Here is a 24231-nt window from a genome sequence, read left to right as displayed (position 1 = left end):
CCCCTTCTCCCTCACATGCTGCAATGAATGCCATCTATCACCCAACAGGGGCACCTTCCCTTCAACATGGTCAAATCCAGATAAGGCATCTAACAGAATGAGGCATAAGGGGCTGCAGGAGGAGAAGCCTGCATACAATGCATCCAGCCTAACATTTTTAGACCACTAACCTGCGTGCACTTACCCTCCACGGAGAAGGTGGAAAACCTTGGTTTTGTCAGTCTGAGGAGGGGGCCAATGAGAGGGCCCACTCATATTTAATTCTGGTCAGCCCAAAACCAGTAGTAAACATAAAACCCTGGTCTTTCTCGGTTTAATGCAACTGGGACTAGCAGCTTATGAGTCAAAAAGGGCTTTAATATTTGTACAATGAACAGCACCTGCAATGACATGAGTTCAGGCTCAAGGGGAACACACTGCAGCGTGTTTAGTGCTCCACGCACAGCACTGTAAGCGAGAAAACCTTTGGAGCCCTCTTTCTGTGGGCTCAAACAAGTTGTCTGTAGGTGCAGACAACGCATCTTCCAATGCCCTATGTTTAGTTCCCCAGCAGGGCACTGGGAGCCTCCAAACTGCCGTGACACCCATTCACTCTCTGCTGAGAAGTGGGAACAGACCAATGGTTTCTACAGAGTGGCAATGTGAATTCAGGAGTTCACAGGGATGTGTGAGGATAAATGCTTGAAAAGCACTTGAAAGTCCTAAGCAGGAGAATCTGAGACAAGCACATACCCTCCCCCACCTCATGCAATAGGATTACAGTCAGGTGCAAGAGCGAGCTTTCACACTTTCTCCTTGGCATCCGGCACTGGCCGGTGTCTGCAGGCTTGTGGATGCAGGGGAAAAAGCCCAGAATAGCTACAGCTGAACAGCTCTCTGTGTGGACATTGTTATCCCATGCTGACAGTGGATCAAGCTAAATTACAGAAAGGTACTCCATCCACCTGAGAATAAGTGAGGAATAGCTACTGGTTTTCATTCTACACCCTAGCTATTTCTCACTAGCTTCCCTGGGAATTCCCTGGGTAGACAAGCCATAAGGCAGGTGACCTGAGGAAACCGAGCACTGGCACCTCCTGGGGAAGGGTCTGTTTCAATTTACTGCTCAAGCCGGTTAGTGTCAAACACGCACCACCACATTTTTCCTGCCAATTTTATTAAAAAGTCACGTCCTCTTGTTAACAGCACAGAAAGAAAAACGCTCCAGAACACAAACCATTCAAGACAGAGAGAGCTGCTGCTCCAGGAACTTTGTTTTCTAAACAGTTTCTTCCTGCCCTCCCCAGGAAGCCCCAGAGGCTTTAAAGAGGCGCTGTGCATTCCCTTTTGCACTAGATATGATCCAGTCAGAGAAGCCACATGCCCTAACATGCAACACTGGTTAAAAACCTGCTCAGGACTCTCCGTCTGAGTTTCCACAAAAGCATCCAGTGCTGCTACTAAAATGTTTGGAAACTTATAAAAATGTAGGAGTCCTCTCAGCACTGCCTCCCCGACCTGCGACAGAACCCAACCTAACCAGCCGTCAAATGGAGTCTGCAAAGCTCCAGGGGAGTGTCGAGACCCTGCCCCCCACCAGGTTGCCTGCTGTACCCAATTCTGGGAGGGGGAGCTGCCCGCAGACGGGTTTCTGTGGCTGGGCTGTTGATAAAGTTACAGTAGTCCACTGCCCCAAAACAAAAAGAAAACTTGTGTCACATACAATAAACTTCTTGTAAATTTGGCTGCTGAGTCCAGGAGAATTGACAAAGCCTTTTAATTCCCTGGCCTGAGTAGGAAGTTCTGGGGTTTGGGTTTGCCATTGTACCTAGAACAAAAGCTGGAAAGCTCCTCACTCCTTGGTATGGCCAGCAGATCCTTGCTGGCCTCACTAAGCCAGGAAGTCTTAGTCCCTGCTGTGGGAGTTCGACACTGCACTCACTGCCCAGCTTTACCTGGGGGTCAAGTCTTGCTCGTGCTCCATGAGTTTAGCTGCTACAGCACCACCAGGGAGCTTTCCCCATATCTGGCTTACATGGTTTGTTTTTTTAAAACCACACACATATATATACTGCTCACCCAAACCTCAGAAGAAGGTCTAACCACTAGCCCCCCAACCCAGAACCATCCTAAAGTTCACACCCCTGCAAAGAGAGGCTTGTAAGAGGGAAGGGAATCAGTCTCAGACAAACCCAGTTCAAGAAGCCACTTTGTTCTGATAAGCTCCTTGTGAAATTCTCTCCGATCACTTGACTACAGAATGCAAGCACGGTGTAACATGCTGTGCAAACATTACTGCAATGGCAACCACCAAGAGCGGGAAATGCAGCTGGGCTGCAATAGCAGCAACTTCCATCGAGGCCAAAATTCAACTACCCACAGAAGCTTCTGAACTCCTTTGTCACTGACAGAGCAGAGCACTCGTCTCCAAAGACAGCTAACCCAAATCAAGGGGAAGAGGGGCACTAGCCACGCACTCAACAGCAATCCTACTGGAGTGAGTGCTCTAGCCACTGTGGAGGCAGAAGTGGCCTAGGGACTGCGAAGAACCCAGAGAGGGAGAGGACATGCATCTTCAAGGGCATTTGCCCTGGGTCTAGGACAAAAGACTCTTAAACAGCTACGAGTATGGTACTGGTGAAGGGAAGGGAAATGGGCTCTGCAGCTGGATGTTAATAGTGTCGCTGGTAGGAGCCCATGGGTTGCGGGGCTGAGGGTCCTGCTCGCCCCTGGGCCACTGTCTGGCTCACCAGGTGGGAGAGCGCAGGGCCACTCTGGATTAGGGTGTCCAAGGCTTTCTGCACACTGGGGTTGTCAAAGTTGATACCTGAAGAGGATACGGGCCTCTGAACAGCTATGTTGCTAGGGGTAGGCAGACGATTTTGGTGCTGACCATAGTGTACCTGGGTTGGCTGAGATGCTCCAGGTCTTGGGCCTGTGTTCCTTGTGGAGCCTGGGAGGACAGGAAGCTGCGTTCCAGGGACCTGTGATCTCTGCTGAGACTGGTTTAAGCTTGCAGCACTGAGCTGCACTGCCCGAGCTTGATTGCTGGCTACATTAGCATAGTTTTGGTTCTGAGTGCCACCTGAAGCAGCTGTGGAAGCTGCAGAGCTGCTGTTTGCTACAGCAGCTGCTGCCGCTGCAGCCGCAGCCCCACTGTTGAAGAGGCTGAGGATTTTTGCCTGCAGCTCCTGTTGGGGGTTAGTGGAGGACACTGTAGCAGAGGTGGCGGAGGCCAGGGGCTGAGTGCTCTGATGAGTTTGAGAGCTTGGAAGGCTGGCCTGGCTAGTCATAGACGATCCCGAAGGCGCCCCAAGAGACTGTCTCGACAATGGAGCTGGAAAGAGAAAAGAAGAGGGTGAATTCTCTGCATGCCCATCCGAACAGACATCGTAGAGGAGTCCTGATGGATATAGTTACCAACCCACGCAAGTCAACTACTGCCCTATCCTCTAAACAGGTGGGACTGAACTGCTCTGGGTGAGTGGGAGGGAAGCAGAACACAGGCCATGTCACTTACAGAACCGTCTCCATTCACATGACAAGTTGGTGTATCCCTGCAATCTCTCAGAGAGAATCTAACACCCCAGGGAGCTCCCTGAACGATTACAACAGCCTCAATACTCTAAGGCTATGTCTATGTCGAGAGCATCTACTGCGAAGGGAGAGCTGGCATGTTAGACTGGCAACGCACTCCTCATGGGGGCGCAGCTGTACCTTCAAAGCTGCGCTTTCTGCCACTGTCGTGAAGCCACCTCCCACAAGCAAAACAAGCTACACAGGGAACAGCGCAGTTTTGCCAGTGTAACTGTGCCCACATTAGAGGGTTCTGCTGGCAGAGCTCAGTCCTTCAGGAATCATACCTTCGCCCCCCGCCCAACCAACAGTTGAACCAGCAAAGTCTGGTAGTGTAGACATGGCCTAACAAACATCTCTGCCTCAAAGGCCTGTTAAGGTACACGGCATTGGAGTGAATGTGACAGATAACTTACCCTGCAGAGAGTCAGTACTTCCTCTAAGTAGTCGTTCCTTCCGGTCTCTCAGGTAATTAATGACTTTATCGGTCTCTTCAGCAGTCAGATAGCGGTTGTCTGCCAGCAGGTTCAAGAGACTCTGGATCCCTGGCGGATGGCTCCCCCTGACACCTTCTTCTATGGGCGGTGGGCGTTCGCGTTCCTGCAGAATTGCTTCATCTGCCATCTTGGCAGCCTGCCTGGCTATTTCTTCACGCTCCTTCTCCCGGGTCTCGGTCTTGTAGCGTTCATAATTCCTTGCCACCAGTACCATGGCATCAGCTTGGGGCATGTTGCGATGTTCTGCACAAAGAGAGGCTTTAACTATTTGGACCCCACTGCTTTTAGGTGCAAATATTAGGTGCTCTTTCTGCTGACCTGGATCAGCAGCAAATTAGAGTGAACAGGCAGGAGCAACTCTTAGTATCCAAGCTTGGGTGTGGAACACTTTCCAGCACTACTAGCTACACCAGTGGTTCTCAACCAGGGGTACACCGAGGTCTTCCAAGGGGTACGTCAACTCATCTAGATAGTTGCCTAGTTTTACAATAGGCTACATAAAAAGCACTGGTGAAGTCAGTACAAACTAAAATTTCATACAGTGACTTGTTTGTACTGCTCTATATACGGTACACTGAAATGTAAGTACAATATTCATATTCCAATTGATTTATTTCATAATTATATGGTAAAAGTGAGAAAGTCAGCCATTTTTCAGTAATAGCGTGCTGTAACACTTGTATTTAAGTCTGATTTTGTAACCAAGTAGTTTTTCAGTGAGGTGAAACTTGGAGGTATGCAAGACAACTCATACTCCTGAAAGGGGTACAGTAGTCTGGAAAGGTTGAGAACCACTGTGCTAGAGGACTTTGCCTCCAAATGGATTGGGAAGCCACTAGCGAGTAACACCCTAGTTGAGAAGCCCAGCCCCCCTTCTCTGCAGTTGCTGAGCACTGCATGGGGGGAAACTTTCATATTAGCCTGACTAGCTGGAGTTTGATACATAAGAAGATCTTCCTCAAAACTCCCCTATAGGTAAGAAGAAAGCAGCTCTCTTCCTTACATTGCATATAAATACACCAATGCCAAGGGATTGTCTCTTCTGCTTCACCCCTACTCCCCTGAATAGCCCCAGTACCTGCCTCTCTTCTGCTGCTACTCAGAGCTTTCCCAAACAGCAGCAGAATACCACTGACCTGATTCTTCTCACCTTCCTTGCTGCCACAGGTTCTAACAAAAATAGTGGGAAAAGCCACAATTGTGGATCTCACTCTGCTGATTCCAGGCAAAGCTCTGAGCAGCAGCAGTACTGCAGCAATAAGCAGAAAAAAATCTTTTGAGCTGCTTGATAAGACCATAAAACAAAACAGAGTACAAGCGTGACTGTTTCCTTTGGGGGCACCTTTAAGGAGGTTGTGGCCATTCATTCGGTCTCACAAGAAGAAAGGTGAACGGACCAGGGCAGAGATCTAAAAATTGGCAAACTCTCTGAATAATACTTGCAGAGAAGGACTTCAGCATCTAAAGAAAAGCTGCCCAGAGCTTCCCACCAGAAATACTGGGATTTGCAGCAGAGCACTGAGCCATACTGCTCTTTTCCCTCACAGTGGGAAATCTGGGTTCACTCTAACATTGTTACATACAGACATTGGGTCATTAATAGCTATTTATGTCACAGCAAGGAAGTGTTTTGTCTTGAGTGGTTTTCTGCTTGAGGGAAGAATCTCTGAGACAGCATTGGAAGTGCTTCCAGCACTTCAGAGTGATCTGAACCAGCAGACCATTGTGGCCTCTGTACCTTGTGGTGTGCCAAACATGATGTTAACAGTGCAGGAGCGGTGAACTTGGTGCTGCTGTGTGATGACAATGGCAAAAGGAGACCCTCCTCTGCCTACGTCCTCCAGGGCCTGAGTCAGTGACATTTCTGTGTTGAGGAAGATCAGATCCACCACCATGCCCAGATCCCGCACCTTCCGCCCCACCGACTCGGCATATTCCCTACATAAAGCAAAGGCAGTGCACGTTAAAATGCGCCAGCAATGTACAGAAACCCTCGTGTGTTCACTTTCATCACCTCCAGGCTCATTTTTTGCATCAGTTTAACTCTGTTCAAAACTGAATTTAAGTTAAACCGATGATGCAACTTCTGTACGTACACAAGGCCTAGAGAGCAGATGGCCCAGCAGCCTCCAGAAGAGCAGATATCAGCTCCACCTACATTCAGTGTCTTTGGACAACAGGCACTGGAAGCCTGTTGACATCTGCATGCACCAAAAACCATATTAAGCGCAACCAACAATCGGGAGTATGGGTCGATTACTGATCAGAGAGGAATTGGAATCTGCCTGCCTGGAGGGCTGGTTTTGTAGACCTCCCTGAGTTGTGTAGTCATGCTTTTAGCTCAAAAGAAGTGACAAGGTTAGCATGAACCATTGATCAACAAGCTATAGAAAAGAACACAAATGCTTCAGAACCCAAGATTTACAATCCAGTCTCAGCCCTTCAGATTCATACATTTTAAGGCCAGGAGGAACCATTAGAACATCTTAGTCTGACATCCTGTATATCACAGGCTAGAGAATTTCACTCAGTTCCCCCCGTTCTGAGCCAAATAACTTGTATACTACTAAAGCATCCTCCAGAAAGGCATCCAGTCTTGAAAACATCAAACGATGGAGAATCCACCACTTCCTTTGGGAGTTTTGTTCCCCCAGTTAATCAATTTGCACCTTATTTCCAATTTGAATTAGTCTGGCTTCATCTTCCAGCCACCGTCTTTTGTTCTGCCTTTCTCTGCTAGATTAAAGAGCCCTTTAGTACTCAGTAATCAAGATACCTCTCAAACTTTTTTGATAAGCTAAACAGATCCAGCTCTTTAAGTCTTTCATTGTAAGACATTTTCTCCAGCCCTCAAATCATTTCTGTCACTCTCTTCTGCTCCCTTTCCAATTTTTCAACATCCTTCTGACGATATGGACACCAGAGCTGGACACAGTAACGAGCAACTGTCCCACCAATGCCGTACACAGAGGTGCCGCACACAGAGGTACCATACCCTCCCTGTTCACTACTCCCGTTTATACAACCAAAGGTTGGCACTAGCTCTTGACACACACCTGGAGCTCATGCTGGGTTGTTTGTCCATTAGCACACCTAGACCCTTGTCAGAGTCAGGAGGCAGTCCCCATTCTGTAGGTATGGCCTGTATTCTTTGTTCCTGTGTGTATCCCTTACATTTGGCTGTATTAAAATACATTTTGTTTGAGTGCTCCCAGCTTACCAAGTGATGCAGACTGCTCTGCATGACTGTCCTATCATTACTACTTACCATTCTGCCAATCTTTTCATAATCTGCAGAAATTTTATATTTACTTCCAAGATCATTAATGAAAATGTCAACTAGCATTAGGCCTACTACAGCTGCCTTCAGAACCCCACTAGAAACAGCCCCATTTGATTATGATTACCCACTGACAAATACTTTTTGGGATCTGTCAGCCAGTTTTAAATCCATTTAACGTGTGCCCTTATTACTACTGCATGGTGCTAATTTTTAATCATTAATAAATAATTCAATTAATGACGACGAGAAGAGTAAGCACAGGCCACTTCAGGTAGCCCTGTATCAATGAAGTACCAGGCTGTTACAGGAAGTGTGTGGGGGAAACCCAGAGTAATATATTTTCAAGGCCAAAATACTTAGTTTTCCCTATCCCAACAAAGAGAGAATATCTGCTATCAAGAGAATTAAAGAAACTGATTGCAACACTCTTAAATGCTCAAAAGCTACTCTCCCGCATAGCAGCTACAAGGGAAACTGCCCTGAAAATCCAGAGTAATTTTAATTCCAAGCAAATAGTGTCCCTCTATTCAGAGGATCACAACTGGTCACAGCAACTAGCTTCTTACTTTGTCTGTTTATTGACCACTATCACAGAACAGTCCACAGGCCTCTCTGAATCAAAGCGCCTCTTGATTTCCTCAAAGTACTGCCGGTATAGCTCCTCCCTGCGTCGCTCCTCGCGTTTCAGACGCTCTGAAAGAAAGCCAGCCATGGAAATGGAGGAAGTGAATAATTCCACTCTAGCTGCTCAGTTATTAGCTACACACCACCAGCCTGCCCAACCCCCACAGCAATACACAGTTTCAAGAGATGGATCTGCTGCACTACTCATTTCAGGGCTGGATGCAACCTTCCACCATCTTCAGGTGGTAGAATATAAAAACCTGTCTATAACAATGCTATTCTTGTTAAAAGAAATCATGGGGGGGGGGGGGGGGGGGGAAGCGAGGAGAGAAGGGAGTTTAGGGAGAGGAAGAAAACTGACCTTCTGCACTCAAGGGGGCTCTGTCAAAGTGTTCTCTGTAACGGTCATATGGGTCATCCTTCCTCCGGTAATAGTCTTCCAGGCGAAGGTAACGGTCATAAGCATCATCTCTTCTGCAAAGTAAACAATTCACAGCCTGTTGCATGTTCAGAAGTGAAAATTCCAGGCACCAACATCATCCCCAACTTTTCCCAATGTAATGCATGCGAACACTCTTCCAGGTTAATCATTAAAATACGTACCTGGCTATCCTTCAGACGGCCAAACTATCACAATCTGTGTGAGGACCAACAGGCCCCAATTTAGTACCATCATCACAAGAGAGGCAGCAAATCACTAGAGCTCCAATCCAGTAGTATAAGATACCTGTACACAGGGTCCCGTGGCTCCCTCACATCCCGATATCGATCATACACAGGATCCCGAGGGTCACGCAGGTCTCGAATATCCCGAGGGTCTCGTAAGTCTCTAGGGTCCCTGATGTCCCGGGGCTCTCGCAGATCTCTAGGATCCCTGATGTCCCGGGGCTCTCGCAGATCTCTAGGATCCCTGTGATCTCTAGCATCTCTGGGATCACGTACGTCTCTACCTCGAATATCTCGAGCATCTCTGGAATCTCGGCCATTTCTACCATCCCTTGGCTCTCTTCGTGGGCTCCCTCGAATAGGGGAGCGATCACGTCTCGCATCTCGGCCATCCCCATACGCATATGGCTCTCTGAGGAAAGTACGAGGGAAATGCCATTAGACAAAAAACACGAGCACTGTCAGCCCTAGACCTCTTACCTGGGGTGGCCACAAAAACCCTTTTGCTCAGCAGCTGAATCCTCCCCTCCTATTCCCCATCAAAACAAGAGCAGCAAGACATGTCCAAAGAGTTGTGTCAAGGCATTGTGAAAAGGTTTCTTATTCAAATGCCTTGCACAGCCCAGCAAGCTCCAGAAAACACCCTATCTGGACCACCACTAGAAGTGCAGGATGTTTTTGCAAGACAAGGGCAGGCAGCTAAGAAACCATCACTCAAAGATGTCACGCCTCACAGCCAGTGAGGAATTTTCAAGCAAAACATTTGTTTTTCAGACAACTGGTACACAGAACCCCAGGTGCCATGTCCTCCCATCCACTAGTATACTGTAGTTAAATGTCAAAGGGACCATTCAATTCACTGAATCGAAAAAGAAGAGCAGAATCCCTGAAAAAATTCCATCAATATTGTCACGTTTATGAAAATGTGTGTTGTGATCATGAAGACCATATGGCTGGATTCTGTACAGTGAAGAGATGTTCCCTGAAGGAAATCAGTGTGACTGCATGATGCCCTCTGTTAGGACAGTACTAACCAAGCCAGGTCTGTATCACCAGCAGGATCAGGATTCCCAATGGTACCTGAATGTCTCCTCTCACTCAGGCTTTTAATTGTAGTACAGCAGCATGCCATCTTCCGTCAGAAGTACACAGAAAGAGAGGTGAAAGACTGCATGCTTCTCTTTTCCAAAACAGAATTTGTTTTCCAAATAATGCTCTGCTTTCCAGATCTAGCATAGTCTTCAATTCACTCTAAGCCATAAACATACAGTAGGCCTTAGGAATGGAAGTGCTGAGCTTCAAGCAGAGCAGTAAGTACTCTCACATAGCTAACATCTGCAGGACACTTACAATTGTGAGAAGAGAAACACTTGGTTAAAAATCTCAATAAAATACTTCCTTTCAACACTTCCAATTGCTAAATTCCCCTTGGCTAACTAGCCTAGTTCCTGAAGCAAGTACGGAACATGCTATTCATTACTATCATGCTTTCACAGCAAGACGAAGGCAAGTCCCTCCTGTAAGTTCTACATTGCTGGCAGTTTCACTTCGGAATCAGTTGGAGAGTGAGTATCAGGATTAGCCAGCTAGAGGTTCAGGCTTCAAAACCAAGTTGATGGATACCTACCAAACCCAGCTGATCATTACTTTCCTATGCCCCTCTTCTCTGACCAGTGAGAAAGTTATGTGGATTCCATGTGATAACTGATAATTGGACACCCACCATACATAGTATTCCCTGTGGTCTTTATTTATAAACCAGATACAGTGTGTATCCTGTAACATGAACTATCGTTTTACCCATAGGTAATATATAGAGTGTTTTCCAGTGATCAGAATGTATCTGCACCAGGGATGCAGTCTCCCTGGGATATATGAGAAGATGCACCATATTTGAACATGATCTATAGTGTAACCATCCTCAGTATCAGGGAAACAGTTTCCCCTCCCGCTTTATACAGACAGGATACAAAGCATATCCTCACCTACGATGTGTAGTGTAATCACACACTAGATTAGGGATACACACAGTATTCCCCACTCATTCTGCAGTATAACTAGAGGAAATACATCCTGTATTCTCATCTGTAATCTGCAGTGAAACCAGAGTAGATACCACTGCATCCACCTGGAATTTACAGTACAGTCAGACACAGGGATACAGAGTATCCCATATCCTGCTGTAAGCCATAGGCTAGAATATAATACAACCCCCCAAGACTGCAATGTAATTGCATTGTATATGGTATTAATTCCCACTCTGTTTACCTAAACAGATATACAGGCCACATCCATCCATTATCTGGAGTGAGACATCATGAACAAGGATGCACAACAGCTGTTTGCCCTCGGTGATGCAAACAATCACACACAGCATCAGCTGCTGCTTGCTCAGACACTCCTGTTCACCTGATGTCCAAGGCATTGGCCTCTGCAAACCTGCTTGCACTCGTGGCATCAGCCTCCGCTCGCGCTCCTGCGGTGTTGCCTGATGCCCATAGCATCAGCCCCCGCAAATCTGCTTGCGCTACTGTGCCGTTGTCCGAAACCCAATGCCCAGCGGCATCGGCCTGTGTTCGCGTATGCTCCTGCCCCATCGCTTGAACCCCAATGCTCAGCGGCATTGGCCTGTGTTCGCATATGCTCCGGCGCCATCGCTTGAACCCCAATGCCCAGCGGCATCGGCCTGTGCTCGCACACGCTGCTGTGGCATCACCAGTACCCTGATGCCCAGTGATTCCGGCCTCTGCTCTCATATGCTCCTGTAGCATTGCCCAGAGGCAGCAGCCTGTACTTGCATGCTCCTGCAGTGTTGCAGCGGGCTCTATAAATCCACTTGTGCTCTGCAGTATAAATGCAGCAAATTTACAGTATCTGTCTGCATTCTGTATCCCAGACATTCAGGATTTACATGGGAAACCCCATACACTTCTTACTCCTTCTGTGAGGTCCAGGAAGGAATGTATTCACCCAAGATCTCTAGTGTAACTGAAGATAGTCACATAAACAGGGACACACAGTATCTGCTGGGACATCCCTGTAACTGGACACAGCCATAAACAGTAGCCGGCTGTGGCTCACTGTATCTGTATGTACAGGAACATGGAATATCTACTGACACAGACATGATACAATTTGCAGTGTAGCTGTGAAACACGGATGCTTGAGACTGGTTACATGTAGTGTTTATATAGTTCTCAGTAGTAACATGGACATTTCTCTCTATATGTATACAGCTCTGTAGTATATTCAGAGAAGAAGCATACTGTGTCAGAATGTAACTGCAGTGTTCACCCACGCTCCATAGTAAAACATGGACATTATTCAGGAGTCTCCTCCTGCAATGTAGTTAATTCATGTGTCTCTTAATCTGCTGTGTGACTGCACAAGAAGAGCGACACACAGGGACTGTACACATTGGGTCTATTTATTAGGGGAGGGATGCATGGGAAAAGTAGGCAGATGCCCAGTATCCCCAATGTAACTGTACAGAGAAGGATGACGATATGATACAAGTGCACATGCAGAAAGGGTAGTGCATCCAGGGAAGTTCTCTCCCTGTAGTGTGCGTTGTCTGCATAATCATTTTCCAGGCTCATGTCAGCACTGGAAGCCTTCGACATCAGAAGATGTAAAGTGCTGGTATTCTCTGTTGCACAGCATGGCGAATGCTATATACCCATTGTATTCTCTATAGACGCCTTGTTTCCCTGACACTTAAGAGTCAGGAACAAACAGCAGTCCTTCCCCAACAAATTTCACACAACCTATGCTGCAAAATGCAGCATCCAGTTGTAGTCACAGCAGCAAACACAAAGTTTCCCTCGTGCCTCCTGAGCTGTTAGAACCAGTGAGGCCCTTCACACATGGAAGGGACGGTCACATTCTGACTGTTCACTCGAGTGTCTCCATTCTGCTGGGGAGATGGTGGTGAGGGAAGAAAACTAGACATTTAGCAGAGGAAGGAGGGCTCATACCCTAAAGCCTGACCTTCCTAGTATAACTCACTGCTTCCAGGTACTTTACCTTCGTGATGGGCTGGACCTTGATGAAGCCTTATTCATATTTCTTCTTTCCGCTGCTTTATTAATATCTGAAAAGAATAATCAACCCATCTGTTCAATGCTATGGAACAAAAAAAAGATCGTCAGCACATTTTAAATTAAAGCAATAAAAGTTCAAAGACAGCCATTTGGTGTAAGGAAATCCATTCAGCCAAGAGGCATTGTCACTTTAATTATTTTTATTAAAATTAAGATAGTACAATGCAATGGGTTGGTCATGGATTATTGTGATTTCCAGCTAAAAGAAGTGGACAGTTTGTATGAAATTCTATCCCTTTATAATGTTTAGACCCATGTCCAGACTCCTTGTCCCATAAGAGACCACCACCTCTTTCTCCTGTAGTCTGTGGACCAACAGCATGCAGCTCCATGGATTCCAGGAGAAAAAGTAAAGAGTCAGACAATCCTTCGTGAATGGAAAGCTGTTGGCTAGTACACTTCATCTCAAAATTCAAAGCCAGTCCTGTTCGATGGAGGATGCTGCCATCCTTCTGGAAAAGAACCCAAGGGGCTCTCAAAAACAAGTTCAACTGACTTCCAGGGGACTGTTGTGACATCAAATTGCACAATCTCCACCACTCAGGCAGAAGGATCCAAAGGACTTGAAGTAAAAACTACCCCATGAAGTGAACTTCATGCAGTCATAACACCATCAGGTCGATGTGATGCAAATAAATGCAACAGATCAGACATTTGAAAATTGTTAACGTCTGAGTAACTGCACAGAAAATGTTCCTTGAAGTGTTCAGAGTGGAACACACAAGAGAACTAGGGAGCCACAAGGCTGTAACCAATTCAAGAACACAAGTTCAGCCACAATGGATGATTAATATTAGCCTGGAGAGAAATTATGAAAACATCCATGGTAGTAGAGAGATGATGAGGTTATTATCTGAATGTGGGCAAGAACAAAACCACTCCAGAGTAACGGTTGGTTTAGGAGGTTTTGTTCTCAGTTATGAGAACCTTTAAAAAAAGAAAATCACCTAAATGCTACATGTATCACTTGTTTGAGGATTTAACAGTGTAACTAACTGTAATGATTAGGGATTTAAATAATGCATAGCTTTCAATTTTCCTGCAATTGAAAACAAAAAAACAAAAACAAAAAACAAGGCATGTAGAGTTCTATAAGCAGAAACTTGGTGGCTTTACTAATCTACCTTAATTTCCCAAGCGTTTAATGCTGAATTTTAGTTAAAATTAAAACAAAGACGCTAGTTTCAATCTTCATTCTTACTTTAAACAAGAAGGGATGTGTTCTCTCTTTTGGCAGTGAATGAAAAGGCAAATACCATTTGTGCATTAAGTAGTGGTACCCCAAGAAACAAGTGGCATAAAAATTCACAGGATATTATTTGAGACAGATACACTAGGTTCAGAAATGGATGGGTGTTTTGTCTATTTAATGTAGCAACTTACTACCATATTTACCTTTAGATATGCTGGACATTTATTCTCTGAACAGATCTATTTATCAAGGAGACAATTAAAGGAGTTTCAGTGTATTTGTGAAAGTATTTTAGTGCAATGCAAAAATGGGGTTAAACTGTTTGGTTTTATGTGTTCATGACATTCAGCTTTAGCACACAGAAAATGTACATCTAATGTAGTTCTGTTTTCACTGCGTTTTGACTTTTCACTGCAGAATATTCTTTTACCAGATGTAACCCTTTAAGTGCAACACTATCTGCTTCCTTGGTTTAAGATTTTAGAAGTCTTCGAACTGGACATACATTTAAAGGATTCGTCTCTTCTGAAAAATGGACAGTTTTCAAGAACACTTTATTTAGTGCCATCAGCATTTACAGATTAAATATTTGACATTTACAAAACATCTTTTAAAAAAAATCTCTTTTGTTTTGGAAGATTTTCACAGATTTTAAGGCCAGAAGGAACCGTTGTGATCATCTTGTCTGACCGTACGCACAGCACAGGCCATAGGATGTTCTTGGCTTAATTTCTGCTTTCAAATACAATAGCTGTGGTTGCATAGCATGTTTTTCTAAAATGTATCTTGTTTTAAAAATTTCCAGTGATGAAGGGTCCACCACACCCTTTGTTAAATTGTGTCAATGGTTAATTACTCTCGCTGTTACAAATTTGCACCTTATTTCTAGTCTGAATTTGTCTAGTTTCATCTTCCAGCCAATGATCTTGTTATATCTTTGTCTGCTAGACTGAAGAGCCCTCTATCAAATTTCTGTTCCCCATGTAGGTGTATTTACAAACTGTGGTGATCACCCCTTGACCCTCTCTTTAAGCTAAGTAGAAGGAGTTCTTTGGGCCTTACCAAAAGGCATGTTTTCCAAGCCTTTCATCATCTCCTGGCTCTTCTCTAAACCATCTCCATCATCTGAACTGTGGACACCAGAACTGTACAAAGTATTCCAGTACTGGTCAGACCAGTGCTGAATATAGAGATAATATTAACCTCCAACTCCTATGCAACATTTCCCTAAACACTGCATTAGCCCTTTTAGCCACAGCATCACACTGGGAGCTCATGTTCATCTGATTATCCATGACCCCCAAGAGTTTTACAGAGTCATTGCTTCCCAGGATGGAGACCCCCATCCTGTAAGTACAGCCTTAATTCCTTGTTCCTCGATGACCTTACATTTGGCTGTATTGAAAAACATTGTTTGCTTGTGCCCAGTTTACCAAGCAATCCGGATCACTCCATATCAGTGACGCATCCTCAATTATATCACTCCCCAAATTTTCACAGAGGACACAAACTATCAATAAGGATTTTATATTTTATTCCAGATCACTGATATAAATATTAAATAGCATAGGGCCTAGAACTGATACCTGTGGGACACCACTATAAAACACATCCACTCAACAATCATGCCCCATTTACAATTATGTTTTGAGGCCTATTGGTTTGAGGCCTACCCAGTTTTGAACTCATTTCATGTGTACCATATTCATTTTATATTGTTCTAGTTTCTTACAAAAATTGCTGTGCGGAACCAAGTCAAACATCTTTCAGAAGTCTATTACATAAACACTACTGCATTTATCAACCAAACTTGTAATCTCATAAAAAAAAATCAAACTAGTTTGACAACATTCCATAAACTCATACTGATTGGCATTAATTGGATTGCCTTCCTTTAATTTGGTATATTCAAATGTTGTATCAACTGTTCTATTATTTTGCCTGGATCAGTGTCAGCTGACAAGTTTATGATTAGTCTGGTCATCCCAATTACCCTTTTTAAATATTGGCACAGCATTATCTTCCTTCCAGTCTTCTGGAACCTCACTAGCTCTCCAAGACATCAAAAAATCAACATTAATGGTCCAAAGAGCTCCTCAGCCATGCAAGTTATCCATATCCCCTGATTCAAAAGCATCTAACCTTAAGGAGGATGTTAAACAGCAGCTACTAGCTACAATGGAAAGTATTTCTTTATTATCATATATATATATATATATATATATGATATGATTATATCTGGCTTTTCCCCCCAAATACAGAACAGAAATATTTACTGAACACTGAACTGACTTTTTTGCATAACTGACAATTCTACCATTTCCATTTAGAAATGGGCCAATACCACTGTCAGGGTTCCTTTCACTCCTAATATACTTCAACTTCTCCTTACTGTCCTTAACTCTGCTGGCCAGAGAGTCTTCTTGTATTCTCTTGCTTCCCTCACCAATTTTAATTCACATTTTTCTGTTTAAAATTCTCTCTCCAGTTGACTTGATTATATTGTTTTCTGCTTTGTGAAACTAGCCTTTGTAAAGTACCAAAATACTTGTCATGATCACTTTCACCTAAGCAACCACAGTAACTTTTAGTTAAGTGATTAATTCCCTTTATCTATCAAGATGAGGTCTAACATACAATAACAAAGGATTTAAAAAATGAAATTCAGTACAGGCCAGTGAACACTCGGGATTTTTTGTTTAGCACCAACTACTTGTTATAAAGTGCTTTACATATGCTTATAGTGCTATTTAAATACTAAAAACTAATATATAAAAATAAATTTGGAGAAAGATCAAGATATCAAAAGGGAGCAGAGTAGTTGTTGTACCACACACAAGACTAGAACAAAGAACTAAAAAAAAAAAGAAAGAAAAAGAAAAAGAAAAAACAGTGCCTAATACAAATTTAGACTAATATTCAAGGCAGGTTTCACACAATGGTCTTTCCATAGATCTTTAAAAGAAAAAGCCTTCTTTCTACCCAAATGCATGCTGGCGTCAGTACGAGTAGCATGGAGCAGTTTTCCTTACCTAATCTATACCCTTTAAAAAGGCGACCCTTCTCACCGTCCAGAGCGGCCTGGACGTCTTCTAGACGTTCATACTGCACGAACCCATAGCCATGGAACATGCTGAGGGCTGGAAAAATTAATAGCAGGGCAAGACCAGTTACAACTAAGGGACAGTACTACCACATGCAGGCCATTATATAAACCCCACAGGGCTGAACAAGCAAAGGGACTTTACCCAAGAACATCTATCCAAGCTTAACAGGCACACTCAAAATAAGTTAACCAGGACCAAAATGAAGGAGAATTTACAAAAATTGGAAAATAATGTTGCTAAGGCAATTATGAAATGCTATATAACAGCCCAACTTCTTCGGACAAGACAGTGACCAAAAGGCACTAAAGTGACCAAGATCCAATTAAGAGAATACAAGAGCCCTAGAAAGGATAGACTTGTTTGGTATAGTACCATACTTCAAACCCAAAAGAATAAAAGAGAAACTGCCATAGCTCTAACATGCCTTAGGCTTCAGTTGTACTAAAGGAAGTTAGTTTTCAGGGAAAATGCAGATAAAGAAAAATGTCACTAAAGGTCACTTTTTTCACTGTCATCCTTCTTATTATCAGATGTGGCATGAAAATTAAGTTTCTGACTATGATTTCCCAGCCATAACAAAATAAAATACTAACCCCTGATTTTGCCATATTTTGAAAATATCTCTTCCATTTCTTCACGGGTCATGTGGTCTGTGGGCAAATTGCCGACAAAAAGTCTTCTCTCTAAATCCTGTGGATTGGTGCTGTTAGTGAAGTCGCTCTGTTTGATGCTATTGCTCATGCGTCCTCGAGCCATTTTGTTTTCGTTCCAAATGCAACTCTTCGCAAAAAAGAAAAATGGCCATGCATATCATTTCACATCCATGACAATTACAATTACATTGGAACAAGGTTAAAGTTAACATGTTTGCATACTTGGTCTGCCTTAAGCAATCTGTATTCAAGAGAAATCCTTACACAGATGATTTGGAAGTTTGGCAGAAAACTCTCTCTTACGTTGTGTTGGGTTTGATCTTTCTGTTCTGCTCAAAGGAAATTACCGGCCTAAACTCTTAATTTTAAATCCATGATCAATCATTCTAAGGATATGTTTTCATTAGTTCAATTCCAAACTAAGGAATAATTAAAGAAAACAGTAATTTTATATAGGAACATCCTAATCAGTAAATCTAATTAGCAAGTAACTACCTTAGGCTTCTCTACAGGGCCCACAGCTGCAGGATTGAAGCATTCAGTACATTGGTAAAAAATACTAATTAAATAGATAAACAGGAAATAGACATCTTGACCATAGCAATGTAAAATGAGACAAATAGAACAGCAATGGCATGAATGAAAAAAGATTTTCAAAAATCTACAGTGAATTAATTAAAAAAAAAGTAAGTGAATTACTTAACCGAAATATATAAAGTAGAATGATCTAATAAGTGAAAATCTGATCTTCCATTCATACCAACACTGAGGTTCATTTCCTATGTCCCAATCTGCTTCCCCAGCAAAAAGTCATCTCCTTCTGAAGCTGGGTCTACACTAAGAGAATTTTTACAAAAACTCCCCACTTATGCATCTCCACCAGTAATATCAACAGTAGAATTTTATAAACATTCTTTACTGTAGACAAATCTAGAGATACCAGCAACATCTCCTGGGGGCTGTGATACATTGGCCTAATTTTGGTTTTTGGGTTTAGTGTGTGGGTCAGAGTGGATTAATTTAAATCACCAAGTGGAGAGCTCAATTTTAATCAACTGTTCCGTTCGTACAGGAGTTATTTTCTAAAGAAAGTGCATTTGCATTGGTTGGTATAATCATTAAAACATGTTGATTTACAACTAAAAGAACCTTTACACTAAATTTTGTATATCTTCTTGCTACCTAGGTGGGTATACTATAACAACAGACATTTAAGCAATTATGAAGCTTAATATTTTCAGAATCTTAATTGTTCATTTTTAGTATGTTAGAAAATGGTGATATATTGTTTATTTACTAGATAATTAACTTTTTGCACGTAATTTGTGTCTGGGTGCATTAGAATAACTGGAATTTAATTAAAAGCACAAAACAGCATATAAAATTTATGTTATTAAACAAAGCAAGCCCTTAATACAGTATAACCTATTGTGCCGTATTTATAAGCCTTGACCTCAAAAGTTAAGTTTCCCCCGATTCTCTCTTTATATAAAAAAGCAGCTTTAACTCCAAGTTTTTGATAGCTTGGTTTTTGATAGATTTATTTCATAAATAAAAAATACATATGCTGAATCTAAATGTTTTAAGAGGTTATAATAAGTTTAGGCCTTAACACATTGTATTAATTCCAGATTTCATTTTAAACAAGTTTAATTTTTAAAAGGAAAAATTATAAACAAACTCAAAAATCCAATTTAAATTAAAAAAATAGGATTTTTTTTTTTATTTTCAAATAAAATTGTGGAATTTTATCCAGCCTGGTGGGGGTGCCGGGTGGTGTTGGAGGCCTGTGATATACAGAAGGTCAGACTACATGATCTGGTGGTCCCTTCTGGCATTAAACTCTTTGACTCTAAGAGATACTGAAACAATCACAGCTAACATATAGGCAGGGTTTAAAGCTTTAGGATATTAAAAAAAAAAAAAAAAAAAAAAAAAAAATCAATAAAACCCTAAAGTTCATCCCCAGGAATGATGAGCGCGATTTTTGCTGGGGTGAGAGGGGTTTTTTTGTTCATTGTTTTGTTTGGGGGGGAGAATTAAGAAATTACTTGGGAAAACAATTTTGAACACACCAATAAAATCCTTTTATACTTAGGTTATGAGTCACAGTTTGACTACTCCCGCAACCACAAATCCTAATTATAATCAGTGTAGTTTTCTTTTAAGACTAGCCTCTGGATAAGCAAATTAAGTAAGACTCCTTAAAAGATAAAATGGATTTGCCTGGTTTTTCTAGTCCCACATAATTATGCAAGAAAAAAAAAAACTGGCATTCTCTGTCACAAAACCACTCCAGGATTTGTAATATCAGGGGACCTTCTCTGAAGGTCATTCACACCTATGTTCATAATAAGTTTGAAAGGCTGGTAACAATATTTGTTTCACTTACACATTTAAAAGAGAACTGCAAAGGGAAAAATGTGCTTGCGCCAATTTTTGCTTCTTTAGAATGTATAAAGAACACCTGAAAGGGTTGTTTATTTACCTTCAATATCAGAAATGCCATATCTTATGCACCCTGTCTTTACAGGAAGACTAGCTGAGTGCTGACACTCATCAGTTGAAGAGGTAGATGGTGTGAATATTTAATGAGTTTTTCTTGTAACTGTTTCCAGGAGTTTTAAACAAACAGGTGTAAAACAAGAGTTTTAAATAATCAAAGTAAAAATCCTTTCCCCCTAGTCAACTGTCCAAGTTTCAGTCCCTTGAGATGTCATAACCCTACTAATCTCCAGGTGTTCATAGTCCCACAGCAAAAACAGGTTGGAAAAGATCTTGATTTCGAATATAAAAATCACTTAGAAAATGTTTAGGATGAAAAAGCCTGTTCTTTCAACATCATAAAGAAGCAAAAAAAGGACACTTTTCCTTTTTCAGGTAACCTTTGAAATCTGCACACCTCATGTGTTAAAACTCTACTTTAAAAAGTAGTTAGTAGAGGGTTTGAATGTGAGATTTACTGTTCCCAGCCTGTCTTCTCTTCTTAGTTGAAGACATGAGTAAGGTCATTTTCTTAATATTGAGACCATCAGAGTCATGTCCCAGCTGTAGGGATACTGCTTCAGGAAAATGAATGATTTCCCCATTCAGCTTCCTTTTAAGAATCCAGCTAAGAGAGGCTAAGGAAGGAGAGTCTCAGTAGTTAGGGGGAACAAGCACAGGTCACTTGAAAAGAAAGCTTAAAAAAAAAAAAAACTCAGAGTGGCAGTGCACTGAACCCAATCCTCTACTAGAGAGTGGAAACTTGTCTATGATATACTGGCAGAAAGTAAATAGCAGGAATCTGATTCTACCCTAGGAAAAGCAGCTCTTCCTCCAGACACGTGGCTTTGGGTCAGACAAGTCAAAGGAGGAAAGGAGCAGGTGGGAAGAAAGCTGAATGGGAGAACTTCACTCTCCTAGAGCACTGTACTCAGCTGTTTCTGTTCTACTGGTGGGATGAGTAAACACATCATACCCTTCCTTCCTCATTCCCCCCCAACTTCTTTTTTGTTTGCCCCTGCCTTTAGCCAGAAAGCAGTAAATGTTAGAAATGGCAAATCTCTCTAATCCGATTACAAAATTAAGGGTTTAGCATTTCACAAGCATTTTCACACTTTTTGGCCTAGTGAGAGGAGAAAGCTGGATACTGATACCATACTCTATATCACTGAAATAACGTATGCAAGTTTGTAAAAGCACAGCTACAAAAAATTACTAGACACCAAATGGCTGCAGGACCATAGCTAGAGGTAGCCATAAAAGTTAACAGTGATGGTGACCTCAGGGCAGGCTAATGCCAGGCAAGAAGTCCAGCTCATCCTTCACCATCTTTTTAACTGTCACGAATGTGGGAAAAGAATGCTGTATTTGCTAACAAAGTGCCACCCCCCCGACCTTGCTAGAGGCTCCATGTTTCCTATGAGGCCTTAAGCTAGTAGGTAGCTTAAATTTGAAGTTCCATTCAGTTAATCCCTGGGAGGGATCTCCTATCCAAAGCCTCCTGGCTGTTGCAGGGATTGGGGAGAAGGTCTCTGTTAGGCTATGTCTACACTACCACTTTTGTCAGTAAAACTTATGCCCCTCAGGAACGTGAAAACAACACACTCCTGCCCCACGAAAGTTGCACTGACAGAAGTGCCAGTGTGAACAGCACTATGCTGGCGGGAGATGCTCTCCCATCCGCATAGAGAGGCTACACAGGAGACCTTAAGGCAACAGAGCTGCAGCAGCTGTGCCACTGTAAGGTCTCTAGTGTAGACACAGCCACAGTCTATCCCTTCCTACGCTCTTTTCTGGTGCCCTCCTCACCTGTGAACAATGCCAGTGTCTTTGGCTGTGCTCCTGCTCATGGCTTTTCCAAGCAGCACAGTGTAAGACACAAATTTGACATTTTCACTGCTGTCACAGGATTCCCAATATCTGCATTGAAACTGACCAAACGCTTATTAAATTCATGCTGCTTTGCAAAGCTCTGAGGAGCAGAGGTCTTGGAGCTGCCTTTTCCATGCAAAGGCCACAACTGCGTTAAACTAACGCAATTGTACTAAAGCGACTGAAAACCATAGGAAGACTTCATTATACTAATCACATTCAGTCTGCACAGGGAAGTCTTTCCCCCTCCCAAGGCAAAAGAACTAGAAAGGTTTTTAAAAGTCAAAACAAATGCCACAGCAATGAATTGGGAAGTTTTTATTTGCTAGAAAAAGTTTCCCCTCTTTGCTACTAAACCTGTCCCTGTCCACGAGGGGATTCAGGAGCAAATACATTTGAACACAAGGCTCAGAGTATGATCCTGAAACGTTACCCACATGTTTAGCCAAGTGCAAAGCCCGTGATGAACCCGCGTGGATAAAACGCTTGAGCACCACGGAACAGTTTCACATCAGCGGGGGGGCGATGGAGAGAGACTCAGCAGTGCAGGAAGCAGTGCGGTGAGTGAAGAAAAATTAACACATTTCCCCGAAAGTTTATTTTTAAAGACAGACTTTTATTCAAATATCCGCATGCGCGTGCAAAGAGTCTCACGCGCCGCCGTCTCGCAGGGCGGCGCTCGGCGGGTAAGCACGGGGTCCGGCGCCGTCGTCTCCCGGACAGCAGGCCGGGTCCTCGCCCGCCGCCCTGCCCGCTCCGAGCCCGCCCCGCTCCGGCCGCCGGCGCCTCCCCCGCGCGTGCGCAGCGCGGCCGGCGGGAGCCCCGCGGGGGCGGCCGGGCTCCTCCGGTCGCTCGCGGACCCCGCGGCCCGGCCCGAGCCGCTCGACAAGGCGCCTCCGGCCGCCCGGCCCAGCCCCGGCTTCGGCCACGCGCGAGCGGCGGCCCGGAGACGGGGGCCGCGCCGCGGGGGGAGCCCGGCGAGCCGCCCCCCGCCCGCTGTGAGGCGGAAGCCCAGGAGGCGGCCGGGCCTTCGCCAGGCCCCGGGGCGACGCCGCCAGGCCCGGCGCGAGCGGAGGCCCCAGGCCCGGGCCCGGCCCCTCTCCCCGCCCCCGGCACTTACCGTCGCTCCGGAGCCCGCTCTCCGCCTCAGGCCGCCGCCCAGCTCCGCCGCGAGGACAAAGGCGCCAACCGACCCGCCCAACCGCCACCGTACCGCACGGCGAGGCGCTGCGCTGCCGTGCCGGAAGGGGGGGGGGGGGTCGCTGCGACAGCCCCGCGATTTACGGCAGGCCCCAGAGACGGTCACGTGCCGCGTCCGCCATGACAGGAGAGGCAGCGTCGTGGGGGCAGCGACGAAATGGCGACTCGCTCAAGATCCCAGCGTGCAACGCGGCAACCCCCGTGCTGCCGGGCGAGCCCCGGTGCATGCTGGGGGCACTTGGAGTCACCGCGACGTGCTCTCGGCCCCGCCCCCTCCTGGGCCCCCCCCAGCGCCCCTTTCCCCCCAGTCCCCTCCCAGGGCCCCTTCCCCCCCAGCCTGCCCCCTCCCCCGGCCCCCCGCGCCCCCTTCCCGCCCCTGCCCCTCCCAGGGCCCCCCTGCACCCGCGCCCCCCCCCAGCCCGCCCATCCCAGGGTCCCCCTGCACCCCCTCCCCCCCGCCCGCCCCCGCCCCTCCCAGGGTCCCCCTGCACCCCCTCCCCCCCAGCCCGCCCCGCCCCTCCCAGGGCCCCCCTGCACCCGCGCCCCCCCCCCAGCCCGCTCCCGCCCCTCCCAGGGCCCCCCTACACCCGCGCCCCCCCCCCAGCCCGCCCCTCCCAGGGCCCCCTGCACCCCGCGCCCCCTCCCAGGCCCCCTCACACCCCCTTTTCTCCCCCAGCCCGCCCCTCCCCCTCCCAGGCCCACAGCCCTTTCCTCCCCCAGCCGCCCCAGGCCTGCGCCCCCTGCGTCCCCTTTCCTGTCCCAGCCCGCCCCTCCTAGGGCCGCGCCCTCAGTGCCCCCTTTCTGCCCCCAGCCTGCCCCTGTCTCTCCCAGGGCTCTGCCCCCTTCCTCCCTGCCCCCAACCCTCCCAGGGCCGCATCCCCCACGCCTCCTTTTTGCCCCCAGCCCACCCCTGCCCCTCCCAGGGCCACGCCCCCAAGTCCCTCCTCCTGCCCTCCCCCACTGACCACCTCCTCCAGTTCCTCCCCCGGCCCAAC

The 24231-nt window shown here is 45.3% G+C and overlaps 1 protein-coding gene across 3 annotated transcripts; it reads right to left on the bottom strand.

Moving 5' to 3' along the window:
* Nucleotides 1-1139: 1139 nt before the first annotated feature.
* Nucleotides 1140-23448, bottom strand: NCOA5 (nuclear receptor coactivator 5). Of its 3 annotated transcripts, XM_037915359.2 has the most exons (10): nt 23157-23443; nt 17621-17807; nt 16953-17060; nt 12652-12718; nt 8687-9037; nt 8321-8433; nt 7902-8028; nt 5791-5990; nt 3972-4295; nt 1140-3316 (listed from the first exon to the last, which is right to left on the bottom strand). In XM_037915359.2, the coding sequence occupies exons 2-10, from the start codon at nt 17781-17783 to the stop codon at nt 2652-2654; spliced, it is 2118 nt and encodes a 705-aa protein (XP_037771287.1). In that variant the 5' UTR covers nt 17784-17807; nt 23157-23443; the 3' UTR covers nt 1140-2651. The 3 variants fall into 3 exon arrangements, with proteins under 3 accessions (XP_037771287.1, XP_037771285.1, XP_037771286.1); XM_037915357.2 differs by lacking the exon at nt 16953-17060 and having other exon boundaries at nt 23157-23448; XM_037915358.2 differs by lacking the exons at nt 16953-17060; nt 17621-17807 and having other exon boundaries at nt 23157-23339.
* Between the last annotated feature and the right edge of the window lie 783 nt (nt 23449-24231).

The sequence above is a fragment of the Chelonia mydas genome, chromosome 13 (assembly GCF_015237465.2).
Source record: "Chelonia mydas isolate rCheMyd1 chromosome 13, rCheMyd1.pri.v2, whole genome shotgun sequence".
Classification (NCBI taxonomy): Eukaryota; Metazoa; Chordata; order Testudines; family Cheloniidae; genus Chelonia; species Chelonia mydas.
This window is presented reverse-complemented; position numbering and strand designations above follow the sequence as displayed.